This window comes from Syzygium oleosum, unplaced genomic scaffold (assembly GCF_021117445.2).
Source record: "Syzygium oleosum isolate NSW1041296 unplaced genomic scaffold, Sole_v2.1 Sole_v2.13, whole genome shotgun sequence".
Taxonomy (NCBI): Eukaryota; Viridiplantae; Streptophyta; class Magnoliopsida; order Myrtales; family Myrtaceae; genus Syzygium; species Syzygium oleosum.
Window position 1 is genome coordinate 7,341,819 of NW_026607497.1, and position 26,705 is coordinate 7,368,523.

Sequence of the window (26,705 nt, forward strand, 5' to 3'; positions counted from 1 at the left end):
ATATGCATTTTGCCACGAGCCATAAGGTGGTTTCTCAGTGTAGAGCAAAAGCAACGATCCTACTGTCGTCTTCCCACTTGCTTCACGCTTAGGGCCTAGAGGCCTATGCATGCAGATCACTAAGCAAAGCATGTGGGCAACTTTGATGCGGGGGTTGGCTGACAATTGCAAGAGCTTCTGCATTATGAGACAAAACCAAATGAAATCTACTTCATTTGGCCACTTTTGGGTGTGCATCCCCATGCCTTAAAAAGAAGGATTTGCTTGAGAATAAAGTTAGGAGGAATAAGAACAGTATCTCTCACAGGGTCAACCTAAGTTGTAACCCCATCAACACCAACCAGAGTTGGCTGATCAGTTCACACTGAAAATCAAAGCAAAATCCACCGTGGGACCTCACAAGTTTAACCATTGTGTCCTTTTGTTGCATGCAGCTAGGGTTTTCTGTTTAGGGAGAGAGAAGGAGAGATAGCAGTTGAGCATATCTGTACGAATGGTCTTGGGCTCAAAGGGGAATTTATAGGATGGAGTGTGAAAGTGGGTAAAAGAGTCCTTAGCTTGCTGTAAAATTTCCAAAGTGGGTGGCCTTCGTTAGAATCCTAGCTAGTGCGTTCAGAGTGATCACCTTTGACAATAACAAGCGCATATGCAGTAAAACATCGTTATCACTCGGACATTTATCAACCTCTCTTTCAAACAGGGGGCTTCTCTTGGATTCTCAACGTTTGGTTAAGTGGTATCCTCATCAAGGAAAAGAAGTCTTGCGACTCCAAGTAGGGGCTTCCGCAGCCTGTCCCCTTCAATTGGGGCGGACTCCACGAATGCACACCTTATTTTAACGTGCTGGGTCCGCATGTCCTACCTCCCCTCAATTCTCCTCATACTTTGTCTTTCCTAAAAAGAGGGAAAACCCTTTTATTGCTTTACATTCTGGAGATCTTGAGATTTGGACCAGACCCAGGATGAGTCCTTTTAATAACATTGCTTAGGACGAAAAAGGAGAATATATAGGATGGAGTGTGGAAGTGGGTAAAAAAGTCCTTAGCTTGCTGTAAAATTTCCAAAGTGGGTGGCCTTAATTAGAATCCCTGCTAGTGTATTTGGAGCTATCGCCTTTGACAATAACAGCACAAACGCAGTAAAACATCTTTATCGCTCAGAACCTTATCGTGCATTCTGACGATGCTGCAACAGATACGAGTTATTCAGAAAAGAGACGATTGGCAACAATTAACAAATCTTGTTCAATATCAACCAATTTCCCATGTTTGCACACCTTTGTATGCACTTGGCTCTATGATCGCGTTTTGTTGTTTTCGACAAGGAACGGATTTTGTAGTTTAATGCCCGAAATTCAATATAATTCGAGTCTGAGGAGAACGAATCAAACGCGGGATGTTGGTTAATATTTACTGCTCAAAAGAGGTAATACAAGACAACGTTACATTGATTCGATTATCACCGACTATCGATTTTCATATTTAACGACGACGAGAGCATGAACGATGGAATATCGTAAAACCTATGTGAACGGTCGTGACAAGATCCGAAGCGCACGTTAGACTCTGTGATTGCGAACGCCCAGCACTCAAATGAAATTCTTGTCTTCTTCCAAGCAGCTTCCTATATCGCTGTCTTGACCTCGACTCTTGTCCCCCACCCCCAACATCTTTCGCATAAACCACCCCATCTCCCAACTTACATCGCACGAACAAATCCGGAACAAATTCTTCGCTTTGACGCCTGTTCTTTCTCTCTCCCATCGTTCAAATTTCCCCTTCTTTGGCTGCCAAAATTCATTAGTCAAGCCGGCAAGACGACCTAGCAGATACGGATCGAGAGAAGTACCAACTCCCTCGCGATCTGTACTACGACCCGCCACTCGGGCTTCGGATCGATGACCCTGTCTCGATCAGATCGAGAGGTGACGCTCGTCGGCACGCGCCCGATCGGCAGCGCCCCCTCCCCTACCGCTATTTTTAAATAAAGGAATCTACCTTTTCACGCCGATTAAAGTATCCCAAATTCCCCCCATTCTGCTGCGCATTAGTTTAATACGTTCCCTCCCTTCCAAGAAGACAAGTTCCAGACGGCAGGCCCGTTCCGATCCACCGTCCCTCCCTAAGGTGGAAACAACAAACGTAGACCAGCGAGCGAAATCAGCGTCGATCACCGGACAACGACGGGGTCGAAAAAGTCCAAACGTTTGACTCGATGGCTAACATTGGAAAAGAAGCTGCTCTCTGTTTGCCGTTGGTGTCTGGACAAAGGATTTTTGCAAATTTTCTTTGTTGTTAAGTCCTCGGCCTTATCTAGAATTAGCGACGAGACAAGAGACAATTTAATCTCCTAAATTAACGTCACTCCACCTAAACCTGGCTTTGGCTTGTCGCTGTCGAAAGCTAAAAAGAAAAACCACATCTTGACGTCCGCGCCTGCCACGCGATTACTTGTGCCTGGGTTTATACCACGAAAAGAAGTTAAACATGCAATATGACAATGACATATTTACATATTTAGATATGATGGCAATAATAACAATAACATTTACAATTAAAAACTTTGTACGAGACTAGAATTATAATTAAGAATAGCTAGTTTGGTTTAGAAGGCGATAATTGTCCAAAAAGTCTTAAACTTATCATACAGCGATCAATTTAGTTATAAACTTTTCAATTGTGCAAATTTAAGCCTAAATCTTTTGTGCCAATTTAGTCATGGACCTTTCAATTGTGTCATTTTAGTCCTTAACATTTTGAATATTTGCCAATTTATAAAATTATTATTTGGATATTTGGTCGGAAGGACTATATTGGCAAATAATCAAAAGGTTTGAACAAAATGAAACAATTGAATAGTTTAAGACTAAATTATCAAATCGTCAAAATGATTATAACTGAATTTGCATAATTAAAAAGTTTGTGACTAATGTATTCATACAATAGGTTTAAGACTTTTAGGATAATTTTCCCGTTTAAAGGGTGTCCCTACAATATTTGTCAACGCCATTTTTTTCCTTGAAATGTTTATATTCAAAACTTTGAAAAATTGAATTTTCTGGGGGGCTTTGTTGACATTATTCTCTTTTTTTTGGGGGGGATGAAATTATGTTGGCGTGATTAATTAAGGATGATGCGTGGATCTCAATCATGACGGGATCAAGATCGGAAGCGGCCATGCGGATTCAGATCTCGCTATAAATTCCAGTTCTAGCGAAAGGGAGAGCACGAGAGTGATTGGATGGAGTGACAGAATGATCACATGCACATATACGTACACACATCTTCAGTTTTTTTCTTCTTTTATTTTAATTTCGTGGGTCGGAAAATGTCCTTGTTTATTTTATTTTTATTCTCTTTGTTTGTGTCAGAATAATGTGATTACATCACATGCGCATGGATTTTTACGCTTAATATAAGACTTTAATGCGGGACAGATGTGGTTTAGCTAATCCTATGGACCGTACTTTTTCTCGCGAAAATTTGGCAAAAAAACAAGTCATAAATTTATTATAATTCTGCCAATTCAGTCTTGAAAATTTCAATTTGGCCAATTTAGTCCTAAACCTCTTGACAATTTGCTAATGTAATATATCCGGCCAATTTTGATCGAAACTCGCTAACATGGATGCTGGTCGTTCTATGTGGCATCATTAGTGCTGAAGTAGACAGTTTTGTAACTTTTTAAATATTTTTCTAGATTTTTTTAATTTTCAAATTCTTTCTCTTTATTGTGATCGACGAGGACGGCCCTCGCCGGGCAAGGCAATCCCTTGCTTGTGGCCAACAAGGGCGGCCCTTGCAGATCGGGCAAGGGCAACCCTCGCCCAGCCTTCGCTTGAGACCGGCCACCGACGAAAAGGATAAGAATAAAAAAGAAAAAAATTTAGAAAAATTCGAAAAAAATCGCTCACGTCAGCACCAGCCGCCTCACATAGGACTACTGGCAAAAACTGGACTGCAACGTCACTGTTTTTCGGTTGAAATTGGCCGGAAGAACTATATTGATAAATCGTCAAAAAATTTAGGACTGAATTGACATAATTGAAATATTCATATCTGAATTGGCACAAGTGCAAATAAATTTATGACTTTTTTTCTGATAATATTCCCTACTTTTCTGTTCTAGACTTAGCCGAAAGTCCTGTTAATTTCAATTGCGTGTTTGATCCATCTAGGGCGTCGCCAAATTCAGAACATTAAATTGACCTTGGGATAAAATCAATATCTTAATTCTCCACATATTATATTTAATGCTCACTCCTATGTAGATTTCCAATTTATGCTATTCCATTTTCTTCAACTCGTCACAATGCTTTTTCACATGATGTCTTCCTCCACTTATGTGAAAATTTACTCTTTTTTGGTAACTCACTAGCGGTCGCGATCATCGATGCACCTCGAGAAAAAAAAAACGTGATCGAATTATAATAATTTGGCTAGGTAATTATTAAGTGAATAAACAGAATATAGGTAGAATCATGTTGCTACGGAGATATTTGACTGAATAGGTCAAGTGAAGTACACGACGAGTCAATCTCCATCATGCAGCTCTAGTTATGTAATAATTGATATAGCCATTGCTCCCGTTGATCTCGATAGCTAGCCCTAGAGTATTTTGATTTTTGAATGCACGTTGCATTTAGCATTCGTGCATGACCATGCAAATTCATGCATTCACGCGTTTGCCAACCCTAAATTTTGTTCGTAGTGTTTATCATCGTACGACATCGATTGAAATATTATGTTAAATCTAACATTATTATATATATTATCAGATTATCAGTTTCCTTAACAAAATTTTACCGAATGTGTTGTAGTTCGATTACTAGTAAGAAAAATTTATTGGATAATAAGTCAAATGCACGGTAACTCTAAGTTTTCAAAACGTAAAGCTCGATCATATTTACCGAATGAGCCATTTAATTTGAGGATGAAAATATGGCTATTCTACGCCGAAGAATGGCCTGTTTGGTTCAACTTTGAAAATGCTACTTGGGGGAATGCAAATACCTTTGGGTGAAAGCCCATTGGGGAAATGCAAATGGTGTTTGGTAAAAATATTTTGTAAAGCTACTTTGGCCAAAATATAGTGTTTAGTGAATTTTTTTTGCAAATGGACTTTGGGAATAAAAAAACCTAACTTACCCTTCGCCGGAGTCGGCGCCGGCCGGCCGCCGGCGAGCCAGATCTGGCGCCGGCGACCGTCGCCTGAGGTCGGGCGACCGCCGGCGGGCCAGATCTGGGGCCATCGCCCGAGGCCGGGCGACCCTCGGCGAGGTCGCGGGACCCAAGCGGCCGCCTATGTCGCGAGACCTCAGGCGGCCGTCGCCTGGGTCGCGCGACCTAGGCGGCAGCCGCCTGGGTCCCGTGACCCTCACCGAGGGTCGCCGGCCTCGGGCGATGGCCGCCGGCCTCTTCTTGGCCCGATCCGGGCCAGGCCGCCTCGCCGGCCTCCCCTTGCCGGCCACCTCACGAAGAAGAAGATGAACAGTACACACGAGGGGCAAAAGTGGGCTTTTAGACAAATTTTAAGGGCAAAAAAGGCAATTAACATATTTTCATTAATTTGGGTATTAGCATTCCGAGAATGCTGAGGGTGCCTTGAGCTTCAGCCTTGAGAAGGCCAACATTTGGCCAAAGAGTCCCAAAAATAATTTGCCAAACACTCCATAATTCTCCCAAAGGGCTTTGGAGGCTCAAAGCTCCTTCACAAAGCCCAACCAAACACCCCCGAAAACTCAAATTTCTTGAAAAGCAGACTCGAATCATTTCCCTGTAATCAGATCATCTTCCTTTAAGCATGCAAATGATGATTGCGAGTGGCCATCTTTTTGCTCTCCAGCAATGACATTCTTTCAAATAAAAATAGGACAACCCGCGATTTAAAAAAGAACAAAATTGAAGTTCTTCGTATCATCCAACTCGCTTTCTTTTGTATCCCTAACTCACGACTTCAACGGGAAAAGTCGTGATTTCTAAAAAATTTAACTCTGATTATCCCATCTAACGAATCGACGAAACCACATCGTTTCGCCCCGAGGACGCAAAGAGGCGATGCTAAATCCCATCCTCTTTCGCTCGCCAACTTTAAAACTACATTTATAACAGAGGGAAAAAAATAGGAGGAAAAAAAAAAGGATTAATGCCACCAAAAATCTCAAACAGATGTATTTATGACAAATTTATCTTAAACTGATTTTTTGACCACCGAAAATCTCAAATTAATACACTTGTGACAATTTTACCCTCCGTTAGTTTCTATTAAATTTTACCGTCGAATTTTTGAGTTGGATGACACGTAACAGTTGACGGATGTATCAGTTTGGGGTTTTACCCTCCATTTGTCACATGTGTACCAACTTGTGATTTTTCGTAGTATCAATCCAATTTAACAGAAGGTAAATTTATCACAAATGTACCGGTTTAAGGTTTTTTGTGGTAAAAAAATTAATTTATGGTAAATTTGTCACAGATGTACCGATTTAGTATAAATTTGTCACAAGTGTACCAATTCGAGGTTTTTCGTGGTATTAACTCAAAAAAACAAAAAGAAAATTAGGAATCATGGCTATTTAGTTGATTTTCCCGTTCTCAAAAGCGAGGGAAGGGAAGAAAAATTGCCCGGGAAAGAGAAAAAAAAGAAGAAGAAAAATCGAAACGAGAAACGACAAATTGCCGGTCCAAACGAACCGGAGCTGACCGGCCCATGAGGAATTCCACGGCCCGAAAAATTCCTTTCCCCTCGCCCCGCGATTGCTTACTAAGTGGCACCAACGCACGACATGTCGACACGTTATTTCTCAAAAAATAGAAAAATTCGACACGTTGTATATTTAATATATATTTATATATACAATAAATTATTATTTTTATGAATATTTCAATTAAATTAATTTGATTCAAAATCACAAATAAATAAATAAAGAGTGTCGGACGCGTGTCGCGCGGAGGCCCCCGGGAGTGTCCATGCTTCCTAGCTTATAACGTCCCGAATATAAATCAAAAAAGCGTACCCGAAAATAGGGAAAAGCAAGAAAACAACAATAATAACAATAATAATAAAGGAAATATTTCGATTTTTGTTTACCGGAACGGAAATTATTCTCTCCGCCTTCACACGGACTTCTCTTCTCCCTCCGTCTCTATCTCTCTCTCTCTCTCACTCTCTCTCTCTCTCCCTGGAAAACGAACAGCCTCAGAAAATCCCTAAAATTCTCGACTTCCGCAGCGAGTTTTTTCTCTCTCCTCTGTCCGAATCCGCGAACCTCAGCTTGGGACTTGCGAGCCTCTCACTTCCCCTCCTCCTCCTCCTTCTTCAGCTCGCGAAGACGAGGCCCAAAAGCATTGCTGCGAATCTCCTCCGAATTCGATCCCCGCCGTCCCGCGTCGCTCCTCGGCATTGATCGGCGCCCGGCTTGCTCGCTCGCTCGCTGGATTTTGGGGGGCGATTCGCGGGGGCGGGGGCGGGTGGGGGAGAACCCATGCGTTTCCGCGCGATTAGGGGGCTGGGGCTTCGGGGTTTCGCCGCATGCGCTATCGGTGCGGGGTGAGGGCGATAGATGGTGGCGGTGCGGGATCTAGGGCTCGCCCAGGGGCTCGCCCTCTGCGCCTGCTGGGTGGTCCCGCTGATCGGGTTCTTGATCCGGAGGAAGTGGCGGCAGTCGGTGGAGCGGAGCCGCGAGATCAAGCGGCTGCTCGTGCTGGCCTCGGAGGAGGCCGCGAGGGCCGAGCTCGAGGCCTCCGTCGGGTACGGGGCGTTCGCGGCCCCCCGGGGCTATCAGTGCGCCATCTGCTATTCCCCCACCACCACCCGGTGCGCTCGCTGCAAGTCGGTTCGATACTGGTGGGTCAATTTGTAATCTTGTCTGCGTGGTGTTTGTTTTTTTTCTTCTTTCCGGTTGTTGGGCACGGGTTTGATTTTTGTTGGGAATACTTTTGACCTTGATATTAGGTTTCGAAATGTGCAAGATTTTGTTCCGCTTATTTAGGGCTCGAAATATGGCATATATGCACAAATTGCTGTTGGAGTTAAACGAATTTTTCCTCTTTCCCATCAAGAATGGTTTTGAAGTTGTGAACTTTGTGCAGATAGAGATTTCTTCTTTGATCGTATTTTGGCTCAATAATTAGATCTGCAAAAAATGCAGAGAAGAAGGTTCATCTGCCAGCGAGTTTTATTTGTTGCCATGCGGCGTTTAATGGGCAAGAAATCCATCGTATGTTCATATGTGAAGCCTGCAGTGTGCAGAGGCAATCTTGCGTAGTATAAATTTTGCATGCTTCATGTCCAATTTAACATGCTACAAGTTTTGGAATTATGTGGATTTCGTGGGTATCTTCTTATTTGTAAGATATTTATTTTTTTGCTGGTTCATGCTGATATCAATAGGCAGAGTAGAAGCTGCCTTTAGACCTCTCATCGAGGGGTGGTGTTTTTTTGTAGCCACAGCTACTTTAGTGCCGCTTCAAGAAATTCTATCGCTAATTTTTTGGTTTTAGCTAGAATTTATGGATATTTATGTTTTGCTGGTTCATGCTGATATCAATAGGCAGATTATAAGCTGACTTTAGACAGAGTTCCTTGGTATGCCCTCATGGGCGGTGTTTTCTGTAGCCACAACTACTTTATTTAGTGCTGCTTATAGAAATTGTATTCCCAATTTTTTGTTTTAGTTGGTCAAGATTTTGTCATCAGAAAGTGGAAACTTTCTTCATGTTGCCAACTAGAGATGATAGTGGTATATCCATCTTTATTAAATTTTATTTGAAAATATATTTTCTAGTCTGCGGGAATGCGCCTGCAATTCTTTGAAATATCTTATCTATGGAGAGTTCTTCCTCATAGTCGTAACATGTGTTTGATTTGCCTTCTTTCAGTTCTGGTAAGTGTCAAATCATTCACTGGCGACAAGGTCATAGGGAAGAATGCCACCCTCCCGACTCTGGGAATGACTATAGTCAAAAGGTCACAGAATTTGAGGAAGATGTAGATTATGGCAATACACTTGGGAATGCATTTGGGGATGCTGCAAAATCTACTGAAGGTTTTGTTGATGAACCAACATCGGCGGACAGTAACTGCTCTTCAAGCACAACGCCTGAGAAAAATAGCAATATCAAAGTTGAGTCAGAAAGTTATCATTCTGAATCTTCAAGTGCCAAATTTTCTGGATTCTCTGGCTCCACTGCCAGTAATGAATTATCTGATGATGCTTCAATACGTGAAAGTGTTGGTTCAAACGATTCCGGGAGTTCAGATGAGAATAGATCATCTAATGTTGGACGGAACATGCCTGGCACTACATGTGATGACTCTAGAGATGATGCTAAGCCACCATCTCCAAAATTTGCAAGTTTAGTTGGTTCGGTCCGTGGCTATGCTAGTTTGGACGAGTCAAATAAGAAGCCTGGCTGCAATGATGCACAAGAACAATGTGATTTAAAAAGTGAAAGTATCAAGAGGCCTAGTGATCAGATGGTTGAGCCATCTGTGAACTCTTCTAATTTTTGGCAGAGTGTTGTGGTTCCCGCTGAGAAGCAAACTATCATCTCAGATAGTTCCCTGCCGCCCAAGCTTAATAATGCGAATTTGAGCGAAGCATCTGGTTCTCAATCTCACATGCTTCCCTCCTTTAGTAAGTTCCAGAGTAATGAACAGGTCTCGCGTAGCAAAGGCTTCGAAGAAGAACGCTTCATGTCTCGTGATGCTCTTCCTCAGAACAAATTTGACAAGGAACCTACATTGTTGGGGAAAGTGGTAAAAGGCGGTTTGAGTGCTAGCAAACCTCCATCTTTGAACTGTGAGAGATCTAGTCGTATCGGGGATGACGAGACCACTTTCGTATCTGATGGGGCTCCTTTCAGACAGGAACATACTTCCAGAAGGGATGCCACCAACATTGGTGTTGGGCATCCGATTCCACCTGTCAATATGACTGAAAGTGACAAAGTTCAACACAGCGTTGCTTTACCCTCTCAGTCGGCAGCTTGTTCTTTAAAGGCTTTGCAAAATGTAAAGTCATCTATCGATACTACCGGAGACCAATCGAAAGGATCTGTGTTGTCCAAACGGTATCTGGCAGGAGATGGAAGTGATACATCTGGAAAATACAATGACAAGGTTCGACAATAATTATGAATTGCTTTTACTTATTGTGGATATCAGTTATTGCTGCCACAAGTTGCATTTACATTTCTTTTACTTTGCAGGGGCTCTTTCCTTATGATCTTTTTGTCAAGCTTTATACATGGAAAGAAGTGGAATTGCTCCCATGCGGTCTTGTGAATTGTGGGAACAGGTCAGTTGAAAAGATTCATAATTTTATAGAAACTAAACTTATAAATCAATAACAATTTTCGAAGCTATGTGTTAGATTTGGTTCTGTATGTTGATGTAGCAACTACCAGTTACTTTGATCATGAATCACAAAACATGTCTTTGAACGACTTTTGGAGGAGGATAATTCTTCTATACGGGTGTATATTAGATGTATGTCTTACACATTCTAATAGTATCCATTTTCTGGTGAGTTTGCGTTCACGTGTCTCTATATTGACATTCTCATTTTGCAGATCTTAAGGCTTTATTTGTTTTTGTGCATCTTGAGATAAGCTAAGCGAGAGATTTGATTGGATTTGCTCATCCAGATAATTCTTTTATGTTCTTGAACTCAGTTTGTGAAGAAATTAAAAGACATTATAATCTCACCAAAATAACATATTAATATGCATATATGTTGCACTCATGCTCCTCTTTTGCTTAAAAGTTCTAAATTTTTAGCATAGTTGGAACAGTTATCTTTCAGTGCACTCCTCATAATGAATATGTCCATTCATGTGCTTGTGACATAAGCATGCCTATGTCCTATTTGGTATTCATTTGTTATGGTGTCACCATCTGGCGTCTTGTATTATTGTAATAGCATCTGTATGTGCTTGTCGTCTCAATAAATAATGATTCTTGCTGACAATTACACTGTTCTGAAAGGGCTGAGTTTCATCGAGTTCCTCTTTTTTTTTAAATTCCCATAGTAAGAATTTCAACCGATGCTTTAAGTAGCCTATTTTGTTTGTTGTTTTCTGCAGTTGTTATGCTAACGCCGTGTTGCAATGCCTGGCTTTTACTCCTCCTCTCACTGCATATTTTCTTCGGGGACTTCATTCAAAACTTTGTAAGTTACTGAGACATTGTCCATTGGCATGTGTGATTGGTTGAAAATTTCGATACTAATTACTGCCTCACTGTGTCAGGTCCAAAGAAGGAGTGGTGTTTCATGTGTGAATTTGAGAGCTTGATTCAAAAGGCTAAAGAAGGGACCTCAGCAATTTCTCCAATTAGGATAATATCCCAATTACATAAAATTGGAAGCCAGCTTCATAATGGGAGAGAGGAAGACGCCCATGAATTTTTAAGGTATTATTGAAAAAGTCCACTCTATATCTGAAAATTCTCATCTTGTTCCTATGTCAAAGTTCTTTCTTTTTGGCCTAGCTCCTTTAGCAAGTTTATTTTGTCAGGTGCGCCATTGATGCGATGCAGTCAATTTGTCTTGTGAAATCTGTGGAGATGGGGTCTAGTTCTTCAGAAGAGGAAACCACTCTGATGGGATTGACATTTGGTGGCTATCTTCGGTCAAAGGTGGGGTGATGCGCTTTTCACCAAGATTTTCCTTGCATTTCTTTCTCTTTTTGAAGAATAGCCATTGAAGTACTTACTTTTCTCTGCATCATATATGCGAAAGTCCTTATACGGTTTAAACTTTGTTAACTACAGATAAGATGCACCAAGTGTCATGTAAAATCTGAGCGGCATGAAAGAATGATGGATCTAACTGTTGAGATAGAGGGAGATATTGGAACCTTGGAACAAGCTCTTCATCGGTTTACCGAAAATGAGACTCTGGATGGAAAAAACAAGTATCATTGCAGCAGGTTGGTTATGTTTATTTCTTTTATTAGCTCATGAGAACAGTCTTGACGACGTAATTTTTGTCAATATTCGTAGTAGTGGATAGTGTACTAGGGGACAAATAGATCTTGTTAGGAAGAGTATTCCCTCTTTTACAAATTGTAGTTTTGGTTTATCCACAAGAAGATGAAATGAGTCTTGCATTTTGGCTCTGCATCTGAATATGAAGATGCCATTAACTCTATCAATAAGAAAGGTATGATGAATTGATTGACGGGGGATTGTATCGGTTACTACTTACAAAAACTCTAAGCATCATGGTCTTTGTAGGATATTCTTTCTATGTGTATCGACCTTGAGCTGATGTGCTTGTATGCTCTGGCCTTAGAGCGCACTTGCAAGTGTGCTGCTATTTGCCTCTAATGTTGTTAATCCCTGTTTAAAATGCCCACGGGCATGTAGTACTGTTTCGTTGTATAAGTCTGCTCAAATTCGATCTCATCCATTTATGCTCTACAGTGATACGGGCACTTCGTCTAATTTCATTAGTACTTTTTTGCATCTGCATAGCAGGTTTTGGGGATTGTACTCACCTTGTTAATGTTAAAATTCACTCAGGTGTAAATCCTATGAGAAGGCCAGAAAGAGATTGAAAATATTGGAAGCTCCAAATGTGCTTACTATTGCATTAAAACGGTATCAGGTAAAAATTGATCAATCATACTGATGATACTTTCAACTGGTGTATTTTCTTGGGTCTACTCCTGTGAAAAACTGACCCCTTTCTTCGATAACAGTCTGGAAAATTTGGAAAGCTCAACAAATTGATTCAGTTCCCAGAGATCCTCAACTTGGCTCCTTATATGAGTGGAACTAGTGACAAATCGCCTATATACAGACTGTTTGGAGTTATAGTCCACTTGGATGTCGAGAATGCTGCATTTTCTGGTCATTATGTGTGCTATGTTAAGAATCCTCAAAACAAGTGGTTCAAGATTGATGATAAAACGGTATGTTCATGCATTGTTGCTCTTGAGAATTTAACATTTTGTTATTGTATGTTACCTTTTCATTTAGCTAATTCCCATTGATTCTTGCAAGTTGCATTTGACTACGTTCCTGAATGTCCTGACCTTTTTACTTAATATCTGCATATTCAATTGTCCTTGACATAAAATCCAGTGCTTTTAACCATTTAGAAATGTACATGTGCATGGTGCACGGCCACTTTGCCACAATTATTTAAGATTTCTTGTAGTTGCTTTCACCAATTGCCCGCCCTTTGACCAGAGCAGAGCTTCTTGATGGTTTTAGTAGCTAATTGTTACTCTGTATGAGCTTTATCATATTAGTTTATTTGCTTATTCTGTTTGCTGAACTTATTTGCATATAGCAGAATGTAAAGGGTACTGAAACTGATGTTTTAGCTGCACTTTGATTTTTCTTGAATAGGTAACACCCATGGAACTTGAGAGCGTCCCCTCAATGGGGGCATACATGCTACTCTATGCTAGGTAATAACTTCTATATGCATTTGATGATCAGTAATGGTAGCGGCGCATCACTGAATTAGTTGAATTGTTGACATTATATAGGTGCTCTCCCCGGGCCCCCAGATCGATAAGGGACAAATTAATATCTGCGGACCCAAAACATAAAGCAGTACTTGCCAGAAACAGTGGGAAAATTGCTGCATTGAGCATTAAGCCACCGGGAAGATTTTCCAGCAATATTTTCCCCAATTCAATGTCTTCAGATGGTTCAGCTACTATTGAATCCTTCTATTCAAAGTTCCATCGGTTGCAAAGGATACTGGAAGAAGATTCTTCAAGCGACAATTCTTCCCTATTCAGTAACACTTCAGATGAAGGATCTTGCAGTACAGATGGGACCCGAGATTCTGCCAGCGCAGACGACCTTTCAGATTATATATTCGGTGAGCGAGGTTGGAGCAGCTCTTGGAGGAACTCCTCTGATTCTGACACTTCATCTTCTTCTTCCTCTCCCCTTTATTCAAGGCACTCACCCCTGGCCAATCCAGAAAGACATGCTTCAGGTTTTGCTGAAACGAGCCCATCTCAAAGAGACGGTTTGGATTCCGGTCTGAGAGGCGATGAATTTTTGAACTCGGACATTACTAAGTGGCGTAGGGAGTTAGAAATTAGCAATAGTAGTAGTCATCGCAGTAGTAGTAGTAGTAGACGTAGAGAGACTGACTCGGAGAGATTTGCCTGGTCGAACGGCTCTTATGATGTGAAAAACGGTGTCTCTTTGAGAAGATCTGCAAGAGAAAGAACGGATTAAACCTTTTAATTACTTAGGAACCAAGATAGAGGGTGGGTAAATAAAAGTTCTGGGGAAGGTTCATCTCAAATTGTAATCCTTTTGGCTGGTCATGTGTCGGTAAATATGAGTAAATCACCATTTTGCATTACTTGGCCTTTTGCAGCTCACTTTCTTTTCGGATAATCTGTTTCGATTTTGAAACTGGGAAGATCATGAGATCAAGATAGTGCATAGAGGAGCTTTGCTCACGATAACGAATCTGTACGGAAATGGCGGATAATATGTGGAGTTAATTGCGAGCAGGTGCTGTCTGCTCTTAAAGATTTGGTCAATTTTAGCGACTTCATTATGATTTTGAGTTCTTTGACTGGCTTGGTCCATGAAGTCTTTTGGGTACCCCCAGATTGAAATTTCTTGGTAATTACCCATTGATCTGAACCATCGGTCTCATTCTTCTGATGGGTTCCACCGTCGGGCTAAGATTGGTCTTAGGAGTATGAAAAGAGTTACGCAAGTACCTTGCTCGTCCAAACTGATTGTGTCGTGATGCCCGAACTGACGTTGAGATTGATTGAGGTTAACCTTAATTAGGCTGTTACCGGTGATGTCGGTCGAGATTAAAAGTTAGAATTACCGCGGTTGCGACCATTGCTACAGCGTACCAAAGTTAAGATGCATTGTGCAAGAACCTGTACAGATCAATAAGGGAAAATTTCCTCTAGTACATGACGACCCACTTCTGGTTTCATGTCTCGATCTGCGACTCCATCCGATTGGTAGGAGGTGTCGGACTTTTTAGCTGTTTGCGCAAGTAGCCAACGTTAAGACGGATACCGAGAAAAGATTGGAAAAAAGAAGTCAAAAGAAGGGACGGCCAAGTAGGATAGTTGATAAGGTGGACCGGTCCAACCACCACCAAACCAAACCACAGCTAACTTCGCACCTTTCTCTTCGTCCAAACAAATGCGTGCGCGGGACGGGCCTCCTCCTTGAGCATCTCAATCGATCCCCCCATGAGTGTGGCATTCTTAGTGATCGCCGAAAGCATATTAGCTCCGTGCTTCTCAAGGAAGACGAAGCAACAAACTGAGGAAAATTACCAAAAAAGTTTTAAACCTATTGCACTACCTTTCAATTGTGTCAATTGAATCCTAAATCTTTTGATAATTTATCAATTTAATCATTCCAACCAATTTTAGCCGCAAATTGCTGACATGGATAGCTACGTGGCACGATTGACGTTGATGTGGATAATTTTTTGATAATTATTTTATTTTATTATTTTCTTTCCTTTTCTTTTTCCTTCTTCCTCTGCTAGTCGTTGGGCCTCGGTGACTGTTACCGGTTCGCCGCAGGAGAGGGCCGGCGAGGGTCGACGAGGCTCAACCTTACCCAATCTTGGCAAGCCCGAGCCTCTCTAGATCCGGGCAAGGTTGAGCTTGTAGATCCCGGTGAGCTTGAAACTCGCCCGAGGACAACGAGGGCGAGCCGTGCCCTAAGTTGGCAAGGTCAGCCCTTGCTTGTGGCTGGTTGCCAACCATTGCCAAGGCCCAGTGACCAGCGAAGGAGGAAGTATAAAGAAAAAGAAAAAAAAATATTAAAAAATATTTCATAAAAATTTGATTTGTCCATGTTAGCTTTGGTCACATCTTATAGTTAGCAATTTTCGGCCAAACTAAATTGGCAAATTTGCACAATTAAAAGGTTTATAATTGAATTGGCACAATTGAATAGTTCATGACTGAATTAGCATAAATGTAATAAATTTATGACTTTTTTGGTAATATCCCGACAAGTCATGGAAATCTCTGGGGATTGCACCAGGGACGCTCATGAGTAGGTAGTGCCCTACCTACTACGTAGAACGGGCCATGCAGGCACGTGAAGAACTTCCTAGTCTGCTGCCAAATTGGGATGGTGGATCTGAAATCTGAAAAGAACGCCATGGCCTGCCTTGGAGGACTCTGGAATTTCTTCTCTTCTTTGCTTCCGAAGGGGAGATTCAAGCCCTCCATGTGCGAATGATGCCTTGCCTTTGACTCGATCTAGATGGAGAATGGACATGGAATGGTCAATTCCTGCACGAAGCCATAGTTCTAGATCTATGTGCATTATTTGAATGGACTGGCCAATTCAATAATGTGAGGTCGAACATATCCATCACGCCTGCATACATATGAATGACCAGCCCAATTGCAGGAAACTTCTGCATCTAGGATGACTCATGCAATGTCAACACAAGTGTACTAGAAGTCCTAAAACCTATCACCAAAGTGCAATTGTGTCATGAAACTTGCAAAAAGTGCAATTAAGTCTTAAAACTTATCATATTAGTATAATTGAGTCCTTCACTGTGTTGGTTTGGTCCATTTCTATACTGATGTGCGTCTTCTTTTACTTTTTTTGCGGAGGCAAATGACACGTATGTTCTTAACAAAATCAAGTTACACAACAGCTATAGGTACATAGAAAAGTAAAAGTTCATGTCTTCCTCAATTCTCATTCTTCGTCTTCTGGTTGGTGGGTTAAGAACATAGAAACCACCCCATATTTATAACGAGTTAAATTTGTCACGCAAGTTATTCCACACCTCCTGATTTACCGATTGGACATGTAATGCGGAGGAAAACATAGCCCAACATCAAATGAAAAAAAGGGCTACACTGGAATTGGCAATTGATCAGATAATTGTCAACGAGCGTCAAATTAACATAAAGCCATTGTTGAGAGATGATGGCGCTACGAGCCGTTGAAGCTTTTCACCGACGCAAACCTTGATTGAATGTGTAGGATAGTTGGGAGGTGGTGGCGACATCCATCGGCCGATCCTAAAAGACCACTCTTCAGTCGAACGTGTCTCACCGCATCAATTCAAGGAAAAATAAGATGATCTAGCTGGAACCTTTCCTGCTCAAGAAACTGCATCGAAATTTCGACTGGGATTTCACTAAAACCTAGTCTAATTAAAGAAACATCCTTGCATCATCCAGGGAAAGAAAAGAAAAGAAAAGGGGACTTTGCTTTCCCGACACGGAGGGGAGAGTCTCGTGATAACACATACAAACAAAGGATTTGAAATTGGGGTGGCCTACTTGCCAAAAGAGGAACAAATGAAAAGGACTCGCGTATGGCAGAAATAGTGATGAAATGACGGCGCATGTTCCGTGCATCTTCCTTTCGACTTTTTTTACATCACGCCTTGCTGTTCTTTGGGTTGGCATGCCTAGCCCGGTAGATATGTTCGTGCCCATGTCCGACCAGGTCGTGTTACGTCCGTCCATATAAAGTCATGACTCATTTGCAATTTGCATGGGGGAGGGGGGACCATTTGCGCAAGTAGAAACGAGCTGGACATAGTTTGGATTTGCGTGAATCGTGTTATAAGGTGTCTATCGATCATTATAGCGACCACTATTTTCCACATGACGTATGTGCAGTTGAAATCTGTTCACGAAATGCTTGAATTTCAAAATATAACACGTATGGCCAAGTCATAATCCTAGACTTTGGAACTTTGTTTCTGGTGGACTAGAATGATTCTTTCAAGCCTCCAAGGTCCCCAAATGCTAGAACCAATGTCCCCAATATGAAGCGTGATCCGATCGATTTATTGAGAAAGTTTGATTCGTACCTACAATTAAGTAGTTTTCGGATTTATGGTGTTGGCTGTCACTCTTTTTCTACTAATAAATCCTTCATGCTTTGCCAGTAATTATGAAAACTCTGTTCTTAATCTGATGGGATTTTACAGGACCATAGCATCACGTAAACCTGTTAAACGGGTGGAACGGGTCGGGTCATAAATGGTCCGACCCAACTTGACCCATTTAACCCATTTATAACCCATTAATCGCCAAGCAAATTTCTCGACCCATACCCGACCCATTTAACTAAATCTAGGAAAGCTTATTTCTCATAATTATTTTTAAAAATTGTATTGCTAAAACATCTTCACACAATACAAATATTTAAAAAAAAATTTAGACTCCGTTTGCTTCGCGGAAAATATGACATTTCTGGAAAATATTTTCAGGAAAATGACTATATTTTCCGACATTTGGCTAAAACCTGAAAATGAACTAGAAAATATTTTCCGCTGATTAGTATGAAAAATCATATTTTCCTCTATGCACTTATTTAAATATTTAAATATTTTAAGTTTTATTTTTATTTTTTAAATCATATTTTAATTATTTTTGTTTTCTTTTCTTTACCTTTTTCGTTTTCTTTTTTTTATTTTTTCTTCTTCCCTCGCCGGTGGCCGGCCACGACGACAGCCGGCCACAGGCGAGGGACGAGCTCGTTGTAGGCCAGCAAAGCTAGAGGCTCACCGATAAGGGTGAACATGGTTCCAGGGTAAAACTTGGAACCTGAGAACATGACCTGTAGGAACCTGCAGGTTTCAAGTTCCATGGTATGCAGGATAGATTCCAGATTCCAAAAATTGGAAAACCTGTTTCGATGGGTAAGTTCCAGGTTCTAGGTAAGTGGAACCTGGAACCTGAAACCTAAAAGAGTTTTCTTTTATGTTTTTTCTTAATCAATGTCTTTGCATGATCCTGCAGTGTTTCATAATATTAAATGATGAGTGTATAATCTGGAACTACTAGTCTGAACTTTCATTTTATGACTTGTTAATGTTTAATATTCTTCGTGTGTTTACATATAATTTGTGGTCAGTAGATCATAGCAGCAAATGGTAATCATTAAAAGTGATGATTCACTGCAATTGTTCAATTAATAATATAGGTGAAATCTGGGTAGACCTTGAAACGGACCCTCGAACCTGTGATAAGGTAGGTTTTAGATTCTAAAAAATAAGGACTATTATCATGGGTAGGTTCTAGATGGAACCTATACGGACTGCTCACACCTAATATCGATTCATGCAATGACTTCTCATTCTAATTGTATTTGTTTGAACGTAATGTTAGGAAAACTAGTCTTTTGTATTCTCTTTAGTGAATGACAAGTTTATTCAATATTATTGTGTTCATTTTCATAATGAAATAAAACAAAAAAAGAACTTGTTAGACCCTGGAACCTGTGACTGGGTAGGTTCCAGGTTTCAAGTTCTGACGGGTAGGTTCTAAGTTCCAAAAAATAAGGAACTTGTACCCGAGGGCCGGTTCCAGGTGGAACCTGGAACCGCTCACCCCTACTCGTCGGCCTTTGGTGAGCTTCGAGCCTCGTCGATCTGGCGAGACTCGAGCTTTACCGGCCTCCAGTGAGCTAGCCCCTTGCCTGTGGCCGGCCACCGACAGAGGAAGAAGTAAAAAGAAAAAATGAAAATAAAAATGAAAAGAAAAATTATATAAAAAATTAAAAATCATAACATTAAAAAATGAAAATAACATGTTTATTATTCACTTATGCTTATTGAGTGATCCATTTGTGACCCATTTAATACCGATTATGTTAATATGCCAACCCATTAATACCCATTTACCACCTCTAGCGTCATGAAAATGAAAAACAATACCATTCTTTTCTCATATCCCTTGCGAGAGGGTTAGGCTCCTTCAATGAGCATTGTTTAATCCGTGTTTTACAAGTTTCACTCGTGTTTATCCCCGTTTTCACCGTGGCAATGCAGCTTAGTGCAAGGTAAAAAAGAAATACAGCTTAGTGTCCTTTCATGTGTTTCATAGTTGCACTTTATCCACTAATATCTCTCTGACATAATTTACAGACCGCTCCAAAAGGTAGTAATTGCAAAAATACCTTAAAAAAATTTTACCAAGATGTTTGGAACTACAAGAAGGCATCAGAAGCGTCGGTGCGCCGCAGAATCCCATGCATCGCGGACATTTGTCTAACAAAGCAACAACAACTAAGTCATGAAGGGCAAAGTTTCCACCCAATTTCTTTCTTTTTTTTATTCACTACCTTATACATATATACTTACACATATATATGTAGGTATTTTGTTACGTGCTTTTTTTGTTAACTTGAGACAACCATTATCTTATTCCAACGTGGGATTCTTAAGCACACCAAGCAGAATTCAAATCATTGGGGTTCAAATGTTTGAGAAGGTTGCGTGTAGAACCATGACACAAGAATCATTCATCTGAATTCATTTGGACAAGACCCGTGAATCTAATCTATTATCATCGTGTTTGGAGGTGCGTTCCAATTTGTAATGTCCCACTCCATCCCTCTAAATGCAATCATGGTTCCCTTTCCGCGTGTCTAAATAGTGTAAATGTGAAGACTTAACAAACAGTCTACAGGTCTTGGTCTTGTAAAAGCTTTCGTTTTCCCCCCAAAAGTATGTCATTTTGTCCTAGAGCAATGCCGAATTATGTATCGAGATTCGAGAGTAGTCTTGAATACATTCACCAAAATTGGTTTGATGAAATATTGCAAATAGGCGTTTTCGAAGGGATCGACGTAGTGGCTAAATGTTTGATTTCAATACTGTATGACCCATGTTCGAGTACGAGACGTCACTTGAAGTAACCTTGGCAGTACGCCCAGAGGGAGGAGCCCCAGCGGGATGCATGAAAACCATCATGTTTAGTTTCTCTTATTATACTAGGTTGTCTCAAAAGCGTCACAAGATTTGACATTGACATCACTCAAGTAATAGGGTATCGTCAAGTATCCGAACTGTTATAGCTCTTTTTAAGAAAGCAAACCCCAAAATACATTAATAAACCACCTCAAATATTCAATACCATCAATTATTCAAACTTGATCCCCAATCTCAAAACATAGGATTGAGGGTGCATTTGTTTTGTCTTCTTGAAAAAAGTCAAAAGTAACTTTCCAACATTCCTACCAAAATTCAAAGTATCATCCAACTGATGAAAACTATGAAAGAATGACCAACTAATCCAAAAACAGATTTTGAAAGTCTTGAGTTTCTTTGCATGTAAAAAAAAGAAGTGAAAGCGTGCGCGGCGCAAGATTTGAAAATTACACGGGAAAACCCAAACACAATCCTCACTTTTAAAATCAACACAACTTTCCATCCTCTACTTTTATAATATAGCCTTTTGTATCTTGTGTTTTCATGTGGGACACCAAAGTGCATCGCCCAGAAGTTTGAAACTTAGATTTAATTACAAGCACCACTTCTCTTCCCAAAAGACCTCTGCTCATCTTCTAAATTACTCAAACTTCCAAAGCAAATCTTAATCATGGTGCGTTTGTTTCACGGAAATGAATGATTAAGAAAATATTTTTTTTTCTAAAAATAATCGCTCATATCACTTACAAAAATGAATAAACGAAAAATATTCTCATCATCTATAAGAATGTTTGGACATATTGTCGATAATGAAAATAATTTTCATCGACTAATTATTCAAGTGATATATACGATCATTTTTTGGAAAATATTTTTTAAATCATTCATTTTCTTTAAAACAAACGAACCCTTAGAAAATTCTACCCCTACCAATCTAACCAACTTCCGCCGCTCCGGCCCCCTCTCCCTTAAGTCAAGGCTGCCGGCCTCCTCCAACCCATGGACGACCATCGCAGCCATGGATGACCTTGACCGAGGTCGCGCATTGCGGGTCATGACCTCTAGTGGCCAAGGTTGTCCATGGAATACATCACATGGCATACAGAAAGAGAGGGGACGACGCACAAAAAAGAGGAAGAGATGAGTACCGGCGGCTAAGAGCAGGGTGATAGCTACCCGCCCACTATGGCGGCGGCTACGATCTGACCACGGTGGTCATGGAGGATGGAGGTGGCCGAGAGCTATAGGGCATGTGGTGGGTAGGAGAGTTGGAAATGAAGACAAAGATTTTGTGTTGGGTGAATAGAGAATTGAAATGAAGACCAAGATTTTGTCGGCTAAGATCCCAAGTAATGTTTTTAAAGTAGAGGTTAAGAAGTGGTATAAAGACCAATTTCAAAGAGGCTGTTTGTTTTTTCCTAAAAATTAAAAACAAAATATTAAAAATCACTCCAAACAAACCCAAACCATTAAGGAGTAAAAATTTGAAATCTAACAGCCCTAAAATGAGAACCAGGAGTGCAACGGTGACTGTTACGGCAATATTAGATTGTAGTAAATTTTGTATTAAGATTTCCAAAATCATATAACTCCAAAAATTTTAATAGAGTTAAGAGTACTTTCTTATAAGATCTATTGAGTCAATGTCTAAAATCGATCCACAAGCTAAATCCCAAAACAGTGCCAAACTCTGGTTCAGAATCCCAAGACTAGGAACGGATTTTCAAGATTATGGTCTGGTTTTCTCCTTTTCGGTTTGCGTGCTGAGAGAGAAGAAAGACAACAAGTGTCATGAACGCAATGAAGACTTTCAATGCAAAGACTAGGAACGGGAGGCTCGACCCATGCATCCATCGCCCATTGGTTGGAGGAGGAAGAGATGACGTTCATGATGGTTCTCGATCGAGAGACGATCCAAAAACACAACGGGCATGGGCTTGCAAGAGATGGAGGGGAAGATTGATGGGACCTGGCATCGTGCAAGTTGCGTTCTGTATGGGCATCGTGCCGTCCCCATTTTCCCAATCAAGGAGAAGGGAAAGGAGTAGCAGGAAGAGACAAATCAAAGTACAGATGGATGGATGGATTGATTGGTCTGCTGCCATAGTCAGCCCCCAGTCGGTGACAAGTGGGGTTTGGTGTATTCGCTTTCAATTTTTCAAAGAAGTGTGTGGGAAAAAGCAAAGCCATCACATCCCCCTCTCTCTCTCTCTCTCTCTCTCGAGGAAATATTCTCTCTAACCTGCACCGAAAAAGGAACTGGCTAGCACAGACCGGACCAAACCCTAGCCCACGTTTTTGGTGACACCACCCTTTATCCTTCTCTCCGCGCGAAGAAGGTGAAGGTGAAGATAGATCTTATCTTTAGAGGCCACGTGGTAGATTCTGAGAACCGTCTTAAAAAGGGAAACCCAACCACCACCTGGACGATCTTTTGTTGGGGACGGCATTAGAAAAGGAGTTTGTCGTTCGCGCGAGGATCAAAATTGCGAAACACTAAATAATGTTGGGTCAAATGCTGCTTGTACTCGAGGATCAACCTTAGGAAGTGTGAAAATAAGATGACACTTCGGACTGTTCTCTCGAGCACCGGGATCTGGTCGAAGTAAAACTCCCTCTAAATATGATTATCACCCTTAGCTTTGCAACAAGTTCTAAGTCAACCCACAATGAGAATACTTATAGCCCAAGAAAAAAGAATGCTTAAAAAGATCTTATTTAAAGAGTATTTTCGAAGCGAACGTCGATAACATATCATTTTCAATACATCTATTGCATTTAATACGAAAATGATACTCTCTTGTCTATTTTTATGGTTGAAACGCTTGTTAACAAGGTCCTTTACTTTAAATATTAGAAAGCCAAAGACAGCAGACAGAAAAGGGAGGGAGGCGAAAAGTACATTTAAGAAAATGCTGGTACCATGTGAGGATTACTTTACACTAAAATTCAGGGAGAGCTTTGTTTGTGGATACTTCAAAAGGGCCAATCATCAACTTTCCCCCCAAAAACGACGAGAACAAAGCAAAAATCAAGCTTCCTGTTGTGTTCTAAATTGGCGACAAGAAACATAAACAGGGAGCAAACAGCAAGTACAAGCTAACGAAATGAAAGATTCAGTGCGCAGTTCTCTCTCTCTCTCTCTCTCAATTTCACTTCTTCCCAAGGAAAAGCAAGAGAGCTTAACAGGTATGACAATGGACATGCCCAAAAGAAGAAGAAAACATCTCTCGACCTTTTATTACAACTAAAAGTCAATCCAATAGAGCAAAGGCAATGAACTAAAAAGGATTCACAGTGTCGCAAAATCAGAACCCTGAAACGGAAAATTCAACTAAACTAACCACAACAGACAGCTGATGACAGAGGCCTCCCCGCTCCCCAAAAGAAGAAAGAAAGAAAGAATAATCAGTAAGGCGGTGCTTGCCTCGGAGCTGGAGCCCATATCACATCGGACGGCAAATGGCAACTGTACATGGACACCCCAGAATCCGCCGCCGTCGGCTGCGGGGGCGGGTGCGCGCTCTCGCCGCCTCCCGAAGCCGGCGGCGAGTGCCCGTCCCCACCCCTGCCGGACAGCGAGCTGCTCCCGCCGCCGCCGCCGCCGTCGTCCTCCTCGGCCGGCAGCCGGTGGAAGGAAGGGTTGTTGAACGTCGCCGCCACCACGAAGACGGGCCCGACGGCCACGAGGGGCCCGGCCACGGAGCCGCCGAGCATCTGGCCCTGGGGGCCGGCGACGGAGATCTTGAACCCGTCGGGCACGAAGAAGGTGGACGAGGCCACCTGGGGGGCGACGAAGGTGGCGGAGATGGAGAGGATGTCGAAGCGGCCGTGGAAGGTGATGGTGGCGCCAGGCGAGGAGGAAGAGGGGTGGCGGAGGGTGAAGTTGGCGACGGCGCCGGAGCCGGCGAGGACGCAGAGGCCGATGCCCTTGCGGCGGCAGAAGGAGGAGATGGAGTGGACGACGTCGGAGCCGCCGGGGACCTCGAGGATGTAGGGGGCCATGGTGGGCTCGGGGTCGCGGGTGATGAAGAGGGGGGGCTTGGGCTTGTTCTTGGAGCCCGGGGGCCGGCCGCGGGGGCGGCGGACGACCTCGATGGAGGCGCCGTCGCCGGCGGGGTTGGGATGGTCGGCGGCGGGTTTGGGCTTGTTGGGTGGGGCGGCGGGGGCGGGGGAGGTGGTGGTGGAGGAGGGGTCGTCGTCGAGTTGGAAGCGGTGGGAGAAGGGACGGGGGTGGTGGAGGTTGGAGAACATGGCGGTTTGGTTGGGGGAGCTGGTCTTCTTGGGGTGTAAATACTCGCCTTTCATCTTCTTCTTCTTCTTCCTCCTTTGTGGTGGTGGTGGTGGTGGTGGTGGAGAAGAGTTGATAAGAGAGTTGCAGAGGGGGTAGAGAGAGAGAGAGAGAGAGAGATAGAAGGAGATGAGAAGGGAGGTGGATGAGCTTGCAAGTAAAGACTAATGGTGCCGCTGTTTGGGAAGGAGGGCGGGGGGTCCCACGCACAGTCAGCCGAAGAGACAGAGAGCGACAGAGACAGAGAGAGAGAGAGACTAGGAACAAGAAGATGGGGGTGGCTGCTTGGGCGTCTGCAGAGTCCACCTTACCAAAAGAAGGCTTTTTTTTGCCTTCGCACCGCCTCTCTTTTCTTGCTCCTCCTTTCCAGATAGAGAGAGAGAGAGAGAGAACGGATTGGATTTGATTTTCTTGAAGTGACTCTCTCTCTCTCTCTCTCTCTCTCTCTCTCTCTGGATTGATGTTCAGCTTTCGTGACATGGGGGATGTTCCCATTTGCTCTCTCTCTCTCTCTCTCTCTCTCACACTTTGGTCTTGGCCAATTTTGATGGGCCTGGAGTTTTACTCTCTTTCTTATTCACACCTCGACTTTCGTCGACAATTGCTAATGGGATTCGACATACACCCCTCCTACTCCTACCATCGCTGTTCCATCTTAGCGTCCATTTATAGAAACATCAAGGTAGGACATGTCTTAAGTTGTCTCTTTTCCTCCTTCATAATAATTACGCACACCGCGAGAATGGACAACCCCCCCCCTCGAAGTTCTTACCATACATTATATCATGTTCGGAACATCCAACCACGGAGATTGAACACTAACTCCCGTGTTCCCGTGCCGTTCTGTTCGAACCAATGTCTGTCTGACCCTCCCATCGATGGGATCTTTCTTGATTAGGCAAAAAAAAAAAAAAAAAACCCCCACAATTTGGAGGAAGACAGGAGCCACTTCTTTTTCCGGCCGTCTGATCTCCCTTGCGAATCTGGAAGTCCTCCCTCCATCTTTGCCGCTACACCTTGTTTCTAGATCGACTGGGGGATTGGGAAGCTGAAGTTTCTTTGGGCATGTTCTGCTTCTTTTGTATAGAGGGAATGTTTATGCCTTAACCCTTAAGGATATGTATGCTTTTATTGGAAGGACACAAATGACATGGGAAAATTACTCAATCGTTCCCAAACCTTTTGTACGGTTGCCAATTCAATCCTAAACTTTTCAATTTTGCCAATTCAGTCCTAAACATTTGCGTGACGTTCCAATATATTCATTTCGGCCAATTTTCATCGAAAATCATTGATGTGACGGTCCAGTCATTGTCAGCTGTTCTACGTGACACAACGCTATGTTAGCGATTTTCGATAAAAATTGACCGAAATCGCTGCATTGGAATTTTATGCAAATATTTAGGATTAAATTGACAAAATTAAAAAGTTTGTGACTGAATTAACATCCGTATAATTCGTTTATGACCGATTAGATAATTTTTCCAGAATGGCATTTCTATGATTCTCATGAACATCCATGTACATGGTCACTTTTGTGCAAGAGTTGTTAAACCATATGGAATCATTACGATTTTGCGTTCCCTTTTATGCACATGTTTTAAAGGATTTTTTTTTTTTACTGTGCACACAGTTCAAGTGAAGTTTTCTTTGCACGATTTCGGTGTTGATGAGCGGCATGTGTAAATCTAACCGATTCTACTGAATGGAAAACTCTAGACTTTCTAAGACTGATTTACA

The 26,705-nt window shown here is 41.9% G+C and overlaps 2 protein-coding genes across 2 annotated transcripts; one reads left to right on the forward strand and one right to left on the reverse strand.

Moving 5' to 3' along the window:
- Positions 1–7,473: 7,473 nt before the first annotated feature.
- LOC115675942 (ubiquitin carboxyl-terminal hydrolase 16-like) lies at positions 7,474–14,344 on the forward strand. The gene is made up of 11 exons (XM_030598759.2): positions 7,474–7,845; positions 8,880–10,122; positions 10,212–10,300; positions 11,088–11,173; positions 11,253–11,415; positions 11,520–11,640; positions 11,776–11,933; positions 12,529–12,613; positions 12,708–12,920; positions 13,363–13,424; positions 13,506–14,344. Exons 1-11 carry the CDS (start codon positions 7,562–7,564, stop codon positions 14,212–14,214), a joined length of 3,213 nt encoding a protein of 1,070 aa, XP_030454619.2. The 5' UTR covers positions 7,474–7,561; the 3' UTR covers positions 14,215–14,344.
- A 9,543-nt stretch (positions 14,345–23,887) lies between these two features.
- LOC115675692 (AT-hook motif nuclear-localized protein 28-like) lies at positions 23,888–25,234 on the reverse strand. The gene has a single exon (XM_030598444.2). The coding sequence runs from the start codon at positions 24,980–24,982 to the stop codon at positions 24,083–24,085; it is 900 nt and encodes a 299-aa protein (XP_030454304.2). The 5' UTR covers positions 24,983–25,234; the 3' UTR covers positions 23,888–24,082.
- Between the last annotated feature and the right edge of the window lie 1,471 nt (positions 25,235–26,705).

Bases quoted from the DNA above. Each gene is read 5' to 3' on its own strand.
- LOC115675692 (XM_030598444.2), bottom strand. From the start codon at position 24,982: ATGAAAGGCGAGTATTTACACCCCAAGAAGACCAGCTCCCCCAACCAA.
- LOC115675942 (XM_030598759.2), top strand. From the start codon at position 7,562: ATGGTGGCGGTGCGGGATCTAGGGCTCGCCCAGGGGCTCGCCCTCTGC. The intron at 10,123-10,211 runs GTTCGACAATAA...TTTACTTTGCAG, and splicing joins CTGGAAAATACAATGACAAG to GGGCTCTTTCCTTATGATCT. The intron at 11,416-11,519 runs GTATTATTGAAA...TTATTTTGTCAG, and splicing joins GACGCCCATGAATTTTTAAG to GTGCGCCATTGATGCGATGC.